The sequence below is a fragment of the Cavia porcellus genome, unplaced genomic scaffold (assembly GCF_034190915.1).
Source record: "Cavia porcellus strain 051 isolate PalLab524CR breed Dunkin Hartley unplaced genomic scaffold, mCavPor4.1 scaffold_21, whole genome shotgun sequence".
Classification (NCBI taxonomy): Eukaryota; Metazoa; Chordata; class Mammalia; order Rodentia; family Caviidae; genus Cavia; species Cavia porcellus.
The window spans coordinates 39184845-39199049 of NW_026947504.1; the positions used below are offsets into that span (position 1 = coordinate 39184845).

The 14205-nt window shown below is 35.0% G+C and overlaps 1 protein-coding gene across 25 annotated transcripts in view; it reads right to left on the reverse strand.

Moving 5' to 3' along the window:
* N4bp2l2 (NEDD4 binding protein 2 like 2) overlaps window positions 1–14205 on the reverse strand; it is a 145496-nt gene that overhangs the window by 105916 nt on the left and 25375 nt on the right. For 21 of the 25 annotated variants that reach the window (XR_010041770.1, XR_010041768.1, XR_010041767.1 and 18 more), the window contains exons 3-6: window positions 13719–13843; window positions 4110–4198; window positions 3574–3650; window positions 810–956 (exon numbers count right to left, since the gene is read on the reverse strand). Coding sequence is in view for 11 of the 25 variants with exons in the window: in XM_063232604.1 (XP_063088674.1) it covers window positions 810–956; window positions 3574–3650; window positions 4110–4198; window positions 13719–13843 (438 nt within the window). In the remaining 14 variants the exon portion in view is untranslated. The other 4 variants (XM_063232606.1, XM_063232614.1, XR_010041777.1 and 1 more) reach the window with 4 other exon arrangements.

The following is a 14205-nucleotide window of genomic DNA, read 5'->3' on the forward strand; positions in this document are numbered from 1 at the left end:
AAAGAAAGAAAGAAAGAAACAAAGAAAGAAGGAATACCTGCATTAAACTGAACACGGTGAAACACTGACAATCACCTGAGGAGGTTTTTCTAACTACTAGTGACTTGCCTCCGTATTCCTTCTGAATTGGCAAGTGTGTGGAGATAGGTAGCAGGATTAAGAAGAAGGGTGGTGAACACACACTATGTGACAAATGTTTATATATATGAGGAAAACTCCCCAGGTGATTGACACATCTACTGTCTACCATTTGCTGGGAATTTTGTTTACAAGTAAGCGATATGCTACTAGAAACAATTTATTCATACAAACTAGCTGAAATATATACCTGAATAAGGAACGGGAAAATTAACTTAAGATACCCTATAATAAGCTGGCATTTCACCCATATTTAAGTTAGTGAAGGAAAAATATCAAAGTTTCACAAAAAATTAGACTTAGGTATGAACTATAAAAAGCTGTTCAACATTATCTATAAAATTAGCTTAAAATTCAATTGTAGAAAAAATCCTAGTTCCAATCCATTCTACTCTTCAAGAGTTTTCTTAATAAGCAAACATTTTACCACAAAAGATTATAAAAACATTTAAAATACAATTTTATATAATTTTATTCGTGTTTTAGAATTTAAACAACTTGCTGGGAACATACTTAGTGAGGCAATGTAGTCTTTTTAAATTTAAATCTAAACTTTGAAATAGGCTCACTGTTTTTTTCAAGAGCAAGCAACAAATGTTAGCTGAAAATAGCCAACTTAATGATTATTTGTAACACAGATCTGATTTTGTGAGCCTACAGAGCCTCCCCACCTCTGGTTTCCCTGTGGAGGAGGGAGTCTTTGTGTGCTTTTCTGTGTTGGTTCCACTGAATTCATTACAATAGAGATGGACATTTGATATTCATAACGATCCAACATCTGAGCAATCTTCTTTCGAGACACACCATGTTTATTCCTCCTACCAAAAAAGAAAACGATTGTAAATCTTTTATTCTTCCATAGTTTACAGACTCAGAAATTAAATTATTTTATAGTAACAGAGTACAGATTCTAAATAATATTGTGCAAATAAACAGTAGATGATGTTTCATTTACATCTTTTTTTTTTTTTTTTTTTTTGGTCTTTTTTGTTTTTATCGGTACCAGGGATCGAACTCATGGCTGCCTGCTTCCAAGGCAGGCGCTTATGCCGCTGAGCTAAACCCCCAGCCCCTCATCTTATACAAAGATACTCAGATTTGCTCCCTGACAGCAAAATGTTAACTGACTATGCTTTCTTTTTTTTTTTTTTTTAATCGGTACTGGGGATCGAACTCATAACCGCCTGCTTGCAAGGCAGGTGCTTATGCCGCTGAGCTAAATCCCCAGCCTGACTATGCTTTCTTCACAGGATCTGTTCACTTAGCCTACTGAGCACATCTCCTTTTAATTAAAAAAATCAAACAAAAACATAAAAAATGATGAGATATAGTGTTTGAGAATTGCAGAAGAAGTGAATAAACACTTAAGATCTGCCCAAAACAAGGTAAAAGACCAGATTTTAGAAGCTATTTTAGAGGCTGGGGGTATAGCTTTATATTAAATTCAAACTTTATATTAAATTCAAACACTTTATATTAAATTCAAACAATTTATTATTTTCAATACTAAATTATTATTAAACACACAACCTCTCTCACAATGTTAACAAAAGACATCATATATAATGTATGACTATATAAAAAAGTTTGAAAAAAAGGCAAAATTAAACTATGATAGTAAGCTGGAAGCTGCTATGGTAAGACTTAAAAGAAAAGTGAGAAAGGGACTACAATTACCGACTCAAAACAGTGGTTAGCTTTACAGGATTAAAAAACAAATTGGGAAAAGGAACATGATGAGCTTCTAAGGTGCTAATAATACTCTCATGACAAGTGTATAATTGTGCTCTAAGAACTTTGTTAAGCTGCGCATATATATTTTATAGGCTTTTCTGTATATATATGCTTTCAAGTATACAAGTTTATGACAACAAATATTTAAAAATTATCTTTGATCTTGAAAGAACTTTGGACAATTTATTCTATCTTCAGTTTTTAGTAACTTAACTCAAGACATGCAACACACAGAAAGATATTTTATACTTCATATCATAGTCTTCAATTTACTAATGCCAATTCATTTTTCCCAGAAAGAAACCACAACAGAAACATTAAATTTTCAAATGTTTCTTACTCAAGATAAAATTTAAGTCCCTTGAATATACATGAAGCTGTAACTGTTCATAATTTAATCATTCATTTATTAAACATAACCCTAATAACTTCAGTTTTTAAATTTCTGTCTTTTCCACCTCAACCGTGATGCACACAGTAATGTAGGCAAACAAAATGATATTAATATTTATGTCTATCAATATATAAGTACATACCACACAAAATAGAAAGAAAAAGAAAATGACCAAAAGAATGAAAAGCAGAGAGAAAAGAAATTAGTTGGAACACATATACAGAATATTTGCCTAAAGACTGGGTGTTGCTCAGTGGTAGAGGATGATTAATGCACACTGTGTTCAACCCTTACCACCACGGGTGCTGGGACAACACCTTAAAGCTGGCAGAGGTCAAACTACGATGGAAATAAAAAACGGTTTAAAAATAGGTAGTAATGGCTGCACAACTCTCTGAGTGTTCTGAAAAACAATGAATTGTATACTTTAAATGAGTGAACTGTAAGGCAGACTGCAAACTATGCCACAATAAAGCTGTTACCAAAGTAGGGCACAGTGAGGAAGACATGAATGATGGGAATAGCACTGAATGAGGGAAAAGGATAAAAGGAAACACACACAATCTGGACTGAAAAAGTATCAGAAATGCAGTCTCTCACCACAAATTGTAAAACCTATGAAACTATAAAAACTGTTTTGTGTTATTCAGATGGCAGGAAACCTAACCAGATTTGTACTCATTTGGCTGCACAATTTACTCAAAACACCGTATTGTGTAGAATCTTTTCTATTTACTTAGACTGAATATTTTGCTACAGAAATATTAAGATGTTTGACTATGACACACTGCCTAGACTCCGGCAGGGGTGTTACACCTACATAATATACTATGGGACTCCCTAAAATCCAAAGAAGCTGACTCTAAGCATCTTGGTATGGGTTATGGATTTATAACAGCAAAAATGGAAAAGAAGTAGCAAGGTGAAAGTACAAGGTAAAAAATGATAATGCCCAAAACAGGAAGGAGATAAAGATAAATGAAATGAAGTGGCTTAGCTAAAAATGCCCAGAGGGAAAAATTCTAATTTTAGTCTCAAAACTTTCTTGGACCTACATTCATTAACAGTAAAATGTGGATCACATTAAAAGTAAGAAACATTTAACAGGAAATTTTAATAAAGTTTAATAATAATGAACAACTCAAAATCGTTTAAGTCAATGTTCTCTTAACAGAAAATAAGAAACCATAGTAACTATACACAAGAAACAAAGACAAGCAAAGCTAGGGAAATAATTAATCATGTCAAGGTAAAACCGAAAAGGAAGCAAGGGAGAATTCAACAACAAAAAAAATCCAGCGCCTTACTTTTCTAATTCTTCAGGATCAAATTTCCACCAAGTTTCAGGTTCATGAAACTCTACTCTGTATCCTTTTCCTATGGCCTACATAAAGAAAAGGCAGAAAACAAAACCCAGAGAATGGTTCTTAAAGTAAAAAGAAGGCAGGCAGACAATTTCATTTAGACAATGTTTCTAAATGTCCTCAACCAAGAAAACTCTACGAAACAATATAATTCATAAAATTTTAAGGCTGCATAAATAGATAAATCCCAATTATTATTCCCAAATCCACAAATTACAAAATGAGCACATTTTTTAATGTGTACCATTCCCCATTTTTTAAAAACTTAAGTAAACCAAGAAATCTCTATAGAACAAAGACAAATGTTTTATTTTATTTCTTTGATACCAGGTCTTGAACTCAGGACCTTGTCCTTGCCAGGCAGGCACTGTGCCACTGTTTTATCCTTGCTCTGACAAACATTTTAATAAACATCAAATTAGACCAAACTTTCACAATATGAAAAAATTAAAAAGAATAAAAACTAGATTTGTATTTACCATTTCCACATATGGTTTCATTTCCCAAGCTTGTGTATTAGTGTTGTCTATTATAACTGGAGATCTCCCCTGATCAATAGCTTGCTTTGCTGCAATAAAAAGTAAAAACAAACAAAAAATAAAACTTAAAATATACAAAATAAAATATAAATATTTAAGGAATATTCTACATTTCCATATTTAAAACCAAAACTGTACATTCTCTTGAATCAATGCCATGAAAAACAAGGACTCCAACAGATGAAAAGAGAATTAAGAGACATAAAATATGCCACATGTATTCTCTACACTGGATGCTGATTTTGACAAATTGGCTGTAAAGGACACGCTGGGGTCATTTTATTTTATTAATTTATACCTATTAAGCCCTCAAGCTAGAGCTAAATTTTATTTACAGAAAACAGAGGAAAGAATGGAACAAGTTAGAATGGATTCAGGTTATGTATGAAAAAAAGATAAAAATTTACTGAGGCAGAAAATGTTAAATGAAAATACCAAGTTGTGAGGCAAGAGTCAAATATTATCTTAATTAGTTCAAAATATGAAAGAAAAATAAAATATGGAGGGAGAAGGTTCACTTATACATTGTAAGTGCTCATCTGTAAATGGGAGCATTTATGCTTTTGAAATAAGAAAAATTTATACATTTAAAAAGTTACAGGAAGCTGGGGATTTAGCTCAGCGGCATAAGCACCTGCCTTGCAAGCACGTGGTCATGAGTTTGATCCTGGTACCAATAAAAAAAAAAGTTACAGCCAGGGATTTAGCTCACAGTGTAAACGCCTGCCTGAGAAGCACAAGGTTGAGTTTGATCACCAGAACCAAAAATAAATACAAATAAGTTATAAAAATATAATATACATAACATATAAATAAGTTATAGAAATATAATATAAAAAGTTAGATATATCATTTTAAAACAGAAAACTTTTATATACCAGGTAATTAAATATCGTAATTCAACTGACTGTGATTTCTTATAACTATGATTCTCAAAAAGGATCTAGGACAATGGACCTTTTCTAAATTTTATCCCCCTATTCCAATGCCATTACCTCTACCATGAGATGAAAATCACTGTCATACCAAGCCACTTTTAATGACCAGAGAGTGGGTATAGACCTTGGGAATAACACATAAGAAAAATAACAGAGAACTTTTAATAAAAATAAAAGGCTGGGTGGCACATGCCATAATCCCAGCTCTCAGGAGATAGAGGCAGAAGGATCACTGTGGGTGCAGGTCCAACCTGAGCCACAAACTGAGCTCAAGGCTCGCTCAACAGCATAGTGAGACCCTGACTCAAAAAGACAAAACAAAGGCGGCGGCAGGGGGCGGGGGGGGGGGGGGGGGGAACGACGACGAAGACGACTTAGCTCAGCTGTGTAAGTGCCTGCCTGACAAGTGCAAGGTCATGAGTTCAATCTCTGGTACAAAAAAGCAAAACCAAGAAACAAAAAAAAGTAAAAAGTCAAGGCAAAATGCAATGATAGGAATGTCTTCTTGGGACTTAAATTCACTTTTGCTTGTTTAGGGGAATTGAACTCAGGACCTTTGCTATACAAGCATTCTCCCACTGACTTATAATTCAAACTAGTAAGTTCTGCATAATGAAAACATTCATACAGATGTCTAAGAGAGCTCAAAATCTAAATGTTAAGAAATAATAACTATGGTAGCATATCTATTTGGGAGATATTAAATATAAAAGAAAATTAAGAAATCGATATACACATAGGTGTTATCAATTAGTGCTGGCTTGCTGCTAGCAACAAGATGCTATCATCTTTCTCTGCTCTATCTCCAATCATAAATACTGATCATTTATCCCACTTAAAATTTTTATTAAAGTAATTTTTCTGCCTGGCATGGTGGCCCATACATGCAATCCCAGCACTTGGGAGGCTGAGACAGGAGGGTCACTTTGAGTTCAAGGCTAACCTGAGCTACACAGTGAGATCCTGTCCCCCCAAAAAAGTAATTTTCCTAATGTCTGATAGTTAGACTTACACATTAAGGAGTTGTGTTCTAAAAGACTAGAGCTTCTAAGGAAACAATATTTGAATACCAAACAAGAGTTGTTTTCTTACACAAATTATAATACCATGCCCTAAGAAAGACAATGACATCTTTCACACATTTTTGATTTATGTATGTTTTTAAATTAACTAAGGTTCTTTAAATAACAAACATGAAGAAAATAGATTTTTTTCAGAATGGTGACTGGAATTTGAAGCTATTCAGCAAGTGTTTACAAGAGTACTTCTTACAGCCAGGTGTGGTGGTACACTCCAGTATTCCCAGCACTTGGAAGGCTGAGGCAGTTGGATCATTGCAAAAGTTCAAGACCAGCCTGGGCTACAAAGTGAGCCCAAGGCCAGCCTGAGCCGCATGTAGACCCTGTCTCAAAAAGACAAAAAAAAAAAAAAAAAAAAGTAATTTTTGTTCTGATAATATGCTTATAACCACAGAATATCCAATGAGGAAAGGTGTTGTAGTGCATCCGTATAATCCTAGCTACTCAAAAAGGCTACAGTAAAAAGATGGCAAGTGCAAGGTAAACCTAAAACTTAGCAAAACCCTTAGTCAAAAAACAAAAAGGGCTAGAGATACATATCAGCAGTAGAATTCTACTGGGTTCAATTTCCAGTACCACCAGCACACACACATAAATCTCTCTAGTGATTGCTAGATAAGATTACCTCGAAAAGTTTTTATCTGTTAAACTGAAAAGAAAACCAATACTGTAGCCTTTTCCAGAAATCTCCATTACATTGGTGCTCTAGTGGTGAGGTCAGTTAGTGTACGGTACTTATACAGAAATCTCCATTACATTTATCAAGTATAAATAATTCATAGACGGTTTAATGAAATATTCTTTATTCACTCCATTTATCACTGAATCTTGGTTCTCTTAACTTTAGACCAATAAATCCAAACACTTTTGGAATTGTAGTATCATCATTATTTGAGCTGTTTAACAATGTTCTATGGCATTACATCACAAAAGTAACATTTTTTTGAGATTTTTATGTCACTCTCAAATATATTTGGAGAAATCCTAGAATGTCACACAACCAATACAGATTGCTTACCACTTATGTGAAAAGCTTGGGACCAGAAGGGTTCAAATTAAAGACAACTACAGGATTATAGGACAAATAACAGAACAGCGTCAGAACTTGAAAGGAGAAAACTACCTCTGAGAAGACAGCAAAGTGGTGAGCACCAGAGAAAGAACCTCTCCAAGATTTGATGTTCAGACACTGGAATGTAGCAACATGAGAAAGAAAAGGAGGGAGGCAGGTCCCCAACACCCACAAAGGATCTGTAGCAAAAACTGAAGCCCATGGGAGAACAAAGAGAGGAACTTCAATGAAAAAAGAGGGTGGCAGGCAGTGCATTCTCCCTGAGCACGGACTCACCATGTGGGAGAGGCAATTGGAACCTGCAGATGCCTGGTGACTACTAGCAACCCCAGAGACCTCCACCAAGAAACACAATAGAATGGTGCAGTGGACACAGTGGAATGCAGTGGTTGGTAAGTTATTCAGGTTCAGATGTTCCCCAGGAGAGGGCAATTGGCCAGTAGCCATCTTGGAGAGGGGCCAACTGTACTCAGGACTGAAAACAGCTGCAAGCTCCATCTAATGGCTCCCAGTGACAGGGTCAAGCTGCCAAGTGAATCCAGCAGGTCAGGGAGCCAAGTTCAAGCGGGCAGGAAGCACACAGAATTTTAGGCTGAACAACTCTGGTTCCAGTCTCAGAGCCAGAAACCAGCCTGAACTTCAGTGGAACTAAAGGTACAGGCTTGCTGGGATTACCCCCACTCCCCACCCGTAAAGCTACAGTTGGCTCCCTTGAGATTAATCAACTAGGATACGGACTCTGTGTGCACTGTCTCCAGTGACAGCAGAGACACACCTGGAAGTGACAATTTTTTTTTTATTTGGTTTTTCATTGTTTGCTCTTAAATAAGTACGAACAGAGTTTCTAGTGTTGTTCTATTGTTTTTCTGTTAGGGTCTTGTTTTACTTCTCCCTTCTCATTCCCTACCTTTTTCACCAGTTTTCTAAAGTTTACGTGATCTTCCTTTGTCCTCCAGCCTCACTTCTAATCTCTTCCTTTTCTTCTATTTTCGCCCCTAATCTCTTTTAACTTTTCTCTCACGGGTAAAATCACCATATTCTGCCCTCAAATTGAGTTCTTTACTGCATATAATTTTCTGATTTATTTTAGATTTTGTCATATAGTCACAAATTTATTTCACATGTTAAAGGTGGCAAATTAACAGCTACTATAGTTTGTCATTTTCTAGGCTATTTGATGCTATTGTTACTGCTGATCGTACCACTTTAGCCAAGGCAACACAGTTGTTCTAATAAAGGGCCAGGAGCACAGCTCAGCAGCTTAAGTGCCTATTTGGCAAGTGCAAGGTCATAAATTCAATTCCTGATACCCCCCCAAATAAAAATTGTTCTAATCAGTTATTCTTCCTAGTATACTAAGATTGAGATTACCTAAGGGTCATGAAAAATACCCAGTACCTATAAAGAAAAGCTCATCAGAATCGCAGCAGACTTTTCAAAACAAATCTTCAAGTCAGGGAGAGCTTGGAATAAAGTACTTCAAAGTCTTAAAACATAACAACCACCAACCTAGACTGATTTACCCTGCAAAACTATCTTTCAAAATTGATGGAGAAATAAGATTACTTCCACAAACAAAGAACACCAGAGGAAATTCATGACCACCAAACCAGCAGTCCAAAAAGTTCTGAGGGACATTCTAGAAAGAGATAATAAAAGTTACTAGTCTATGAACCCCAACAGAATGAATCTACCAGGCAAAGCAAACAATTAAGCAGAGGGGAAAAAGGGAGCCAACAACAAGAAAATAACATGATATGGATGAGTCAACCTGTATCAGTTATAACCATCAATGTTAAGGGTCTCAATTTACCAATAAAAGTAAAAATTAATACAGATTAATACAGAGAAACATAAAACCAAATCTACTATAAGGACTTTGGGTTCTAATTCAAACAGAACCCTAAAAAGAAATTAAAGCAAGGTCTCTGCCCTTCCTGAGGCACTGACCTCCCAGCCCCCATCATGCGTTAGTAAATTTGTCTGTTTCTTCTTTTGTCCTTCACTGTTCCCCTCATATAGACAGTTGGGGATCTTGGCCAGGTCATTTTAATTTGCATCTCTTGAGTGATCAATGATGCTGAACATTTTTTCATATATTTATTTGTCATTTGTATTTCTGCATCTGAAAAATGTGAATCGCGGGGCTGGTGATTTAGCTCAGCGGCATAAGTGCCTGCCTTGCAAGCAGGCAGTCATGAGTTCGATCTCCGGTACCGATAAAAAAGAAAAAGACAAAAAAAAGTGTGAATCGGGAGATCGGGCCATGGTGGGACTTAAGCAGCTTATTCACCCGCCCTCTTGGTAAGCACCTGCAGGTTAGGCCTGCAGGAGAACCATTACCTGTGAGCCTACTGCCACGCGGGCTGAAAATCTAGCACCCTTCTCCTGCCTGCCCCTCCCCCCATAGCTACTGGGGATAGATGTTTCAGTATAGCAAATATGGGGGATTTCCTTCTATCTTCTGTTTGAAGGCATAGGTTGTTTTCACTGTTTTGTTATGTTTCTTTTGCTCTATTCAGTATTCTCAATTGGTTTTACAATGTTCTATTTTTGGTTGATTTTACAATACCTAATTGACTGGACGACTATTGTTAAGTTAAAGAGATATACCATAGTATTTATTACTAGTATTCCAGTATCTACTGTGAAACCCTGAACCAATTTCACTGCATTGTCTCGACTGGCTTTGTTCTTTTTTGCGCTGTTGCATTTTTACTACTTTCAAAATTAAAAAAAAAAAAAAGAAATAAATACATATTAAGACTCATGCATGTGTAGAATCTATAAACAGTTTATGAGAACTGATCTTATGACACATGATGAAATGAACAAATACTTTTAAGAAAAAGAGACACTAAAATACCCAGTGCTGATCCTGGAGTATCATAATGTGAAACCCAGCAATAGTATTATTCTTTGTTCAGAGTGATATTAGCCTGCTTGTGTTTATTCAATGTCAACATAATTGAAGATATGGGTAACTGCATGTATGTTTAAGTGTATAAGATTGATAACCATATTTCTAAGTTTTTGTTGGATAGTTGAACAGAACTGATTGCAATCTCACTGGCTGAATCCCCACTTTATATACTCCACTTTAGTATCTTGAATAACTATTTGTAAGAAGAAAATCTGCAATCATCAACTAGTGATTTCTTACTGTTTATTTTTTTCTTTGAAATTATGTATTATTTCTACTCGTTTTCTGTTTTGTTTAGTCTTCTTTAATTCAATTTTAAAAAGACACTACAGTACTCAGTGCTGATCATGGAGTGTCATGATGTGAAATCCAGCAATACTATTATTCTTTGTTCAGAATGATTTTAACCTGCTTTAGTTTGTTTAATTTAGGGGCTCCCCAGCGGTCGTGAGTTTGATCCCTGGTACCGATAAAAAACGAAAAAGACCAAAGAAAAAAGTTTGTTTAATTTAAACATAAATGAGTATATGAATAACTGCATGTATGTTTAAGTGTATAAGATTGACAACCATGTTACTAAGTTTTTGTTGGACAGTTGAACAGAACTTTTTGCTATCTCTCTGAATTCCCACATGTTCCATTTTTGTACCTTGAACAACTATTTGCAAAACAACAACATCAACTAAGTGATTTCTTACTGTTTACTTTTTTTCTCTGAACGTATGTACTATATTTCTACCTATTTTCTGTTTTGTTTAGTCTTTCTTTAAATAAAAATTTAAAAAAAGAAATTAAAGCAAGATGGGATATTTGTTTATAGACTGGGTTATGTAATGCTATGAAACTCTTGGTTTTACAGGTGATGATAGCAAGAAAACAAGGTGGTTACATAAGATGGTCAATTAGAAAGGCATAGAACTGTACACGATGGCTTACATCTATAATCCCAGCACTCGGGAGGCTGAGGCAGAAGCATCATTGTCAGTTTGAGACCAGTCTGGGCTATAAAGTGAGGTCAAGGCCAGCCTAAACTGCATAGTGAGAACCTGTCTCAAAAAGACCAAAAAAAAAAAAAAAAAAGAAAAGAAAGAGAAAGAAATGCTTAAAGTATAATGCCTGGAATTTGCTTTTAAATCCTTCAGCAAATTAAAAAGGAAGGAAATTTTAAAAATATACGAGGGGTGCAGTGGAAAGCTACCCAGCTATAAAGTAGAATAATCTCAATGCTCCTGTAGGTAAACGGACACAACCGGAAATCATGGCCATCGCCAAAACAGTTCGAACTCATACATGTAAACCCTAGCATAAGAAACAGGAGTGAATGGGATCCAAAAGCAAAATAGTTAACGTTAAGAGCAAAGGGGAAGGAACACCTGGGAAGGAAAGGTGGAAACTACTGTCCATTTCTTCTTGAACTCTTGCATTGTTTACACAATTTTGTTAGGTTTGGCTTTGTTCTGTCTTGTTTTGTTGGATTTTATGCTGTTAGATGGTAAAGGCAGCTATTTTGAATATAATGGGATATATTATGGTAGTCATGGTTTTCTATTACATTGCTTTGAAGTCTTATAAGGCTTTCATTCATTGGTTTAATTGGTTTTATTCTGTTGTTTGATTTTATTGCATGAGATGCTATGAACTGCCATTTTGAAGAAAACAAGACATATGGCAGCCATTGCTGATTTACTACCATCTTGTTTTGAAGTCCTACTATGCTTTTGTTCTTCTGTTTTGACTGACTCTATCTTGCTGTTTTATTTGATTTTATTATACGAAATGATATAAACAAATTTTTTGAGGAAAATGAGATATTATAGTAGCCATCATCATTTCCTGTTACTTGGTTTTGAAGTCCTATGTTTTCATTCTTTTGAATGGTTTTATACTATTTTGTTATGTTTGATATTAATGTGTCTGAAGGTATCCTCAATTATGTCGAAGAAAAGGGACATTATGGTAGCTACTGTTGATGTCCGGTTGTCTTGTTGTGAAATGCTGTGTTGCTTGCATTGTTCTGTTCTGATTTGCTTTGTTCTGTTCTCTTTTGTTTTTTCTCTTTAAAATTAAAAAAAAAAAAAAACCTCTCCTGGGTACAAGTGACAAAACCCAAAAGGCTTATAACCTGGATGGGATAAAAGAGAAAGCTGTGTTTGCTGCTTGCTGTTGCTTGCTGCTTGCTGCCTGCCTTGCATGGACTGTTTTTCCTCTGTGATTCCCCTCTGCCTTGCCACCTTTATTGGAGTCAGCTGACTATGCACTAAAACCTCTACAAACTATGAGCGAAAATAAACGCTTCCTCCTTTTAAAACAAAAAACAAGAATATAGTTCAGCAGCAGAGCACCTACCTGGCAAGCACAAGGTTATGAATTCCGCCCCTGGTACTAAAAAATAAATAAATAAATAAAATTTTGGAGCTAAGTGTGGTGGCATACACCTGTAATCCCAGCACTCAGGAGGCTGAGGCAAGGGGATCACTACAGTTCAAGGTCAGTTTCAGCTACAAAATGAGTTTGAGGCTAGCCTGAACTACATAGTGAAAACCTATCTCAAAGAAATAAATAAGAATAAAATATATATATACACATATATATATTTGTGTACACACACACATATATAGACTACATTTTAAGATGTTGGTAACTGATATTTCTGTGTAATGGTTTATGAGAGTCATTATATACTCTCTCTAATCCAAGTTTGAAATTCCTCATATTATCTGTTTACTCATCTATGCATTTACCTTTTAAAAAAAAATAGGGGGGCTGGGGATTTAGCTCAGTGGCATAAGCACCTGCCTTGCAAGCAGGCAGTCATGAGTTCGATCCCTGGTACTGATAAAAAGGACAAAGACAAAAAAAAAAAAAAAAAAAAAAAAAATAGTATAGGCATGTATTTACATAGTTCTAGATCAATGGTTTCCAAATCTGACTATATATTAGAACTTTCAATAAAAAAACCCAAACCTTAGGCCCCTGTACAAGTCAATTAAACCAGAATCTCTGGAGCTAAAGTTCAGGGACCAGTTTTTTCAAAGAGGTCTTCAAGTGATTCAAATGTATAGCCAAGGTACCACTCTTCATAATGAAAAGAAATGACCCATATTCTCTAAAAAATGTATTAAGTAGATTTCTCACACAACATCATCAAGGAGAAAATTTTTCAATATTCACAGGCATTATATTATTAAGAGTTGGAAAACAGAGTAATTCTCAGGAAAAATAACTTTTCAATTTATTCATTAAGTCTAACATCCCATACCTGTCTTATTTTACCAACTTATACTGACATACTATTTACAGTTTACAAAATGCTTTATCTGAATTCACTTATTCTCCTAACAACTTTAATCACATAGGGCATGTATAACTAACTATTAATCACCTCTTACAGAAGAATAAATTGGAACTCAAAAGCCATTTAAATGACTTGTCAAAGTCACTACAACTGGTAAATGTCTAAATCAAGAATAAAACCTAGGTTTTTTTTCTGACCACCTAATCAAATATTCACCCCAGGATATTTGGCCTGAAACACACCTCTGTTCTGATTCCAGTCATGGGCATCACTAAGCTGATTAACATTATACTTGTACCCATCTTGATGGTGAAAATAGTCATCAGTGCTGAACACAATGCCATCACGACTCTGACCAAGCAGAATTCTGTTAATAAAAGAAACCATAAAGATTATTATTTACAAAATTGATAACCACAAAAAATAAAGACATAAAAAAGATTATTAAATAAAATTTCTTATCTTTAAGTACTCTATATTATAAGCACAATAGCACAAGAGTTGAACAACTTTAAAAAGCTCTCAAGTTTCAAATACCAGTTCATACTTAAATCTACACAATTATAGCCAGGATCAAAAACTTTTTCAAGTGAACATTATTCTTGTAACTTTTAAAAAATACTATTTATCCAGCCCAAAACCAATGCCAATTATTATTCATGTTCTAACTTTAATGGGCTGTGATGTTTAAGTGTTTAACATCAATTTGGTGCAACAAGAAACCTAAAA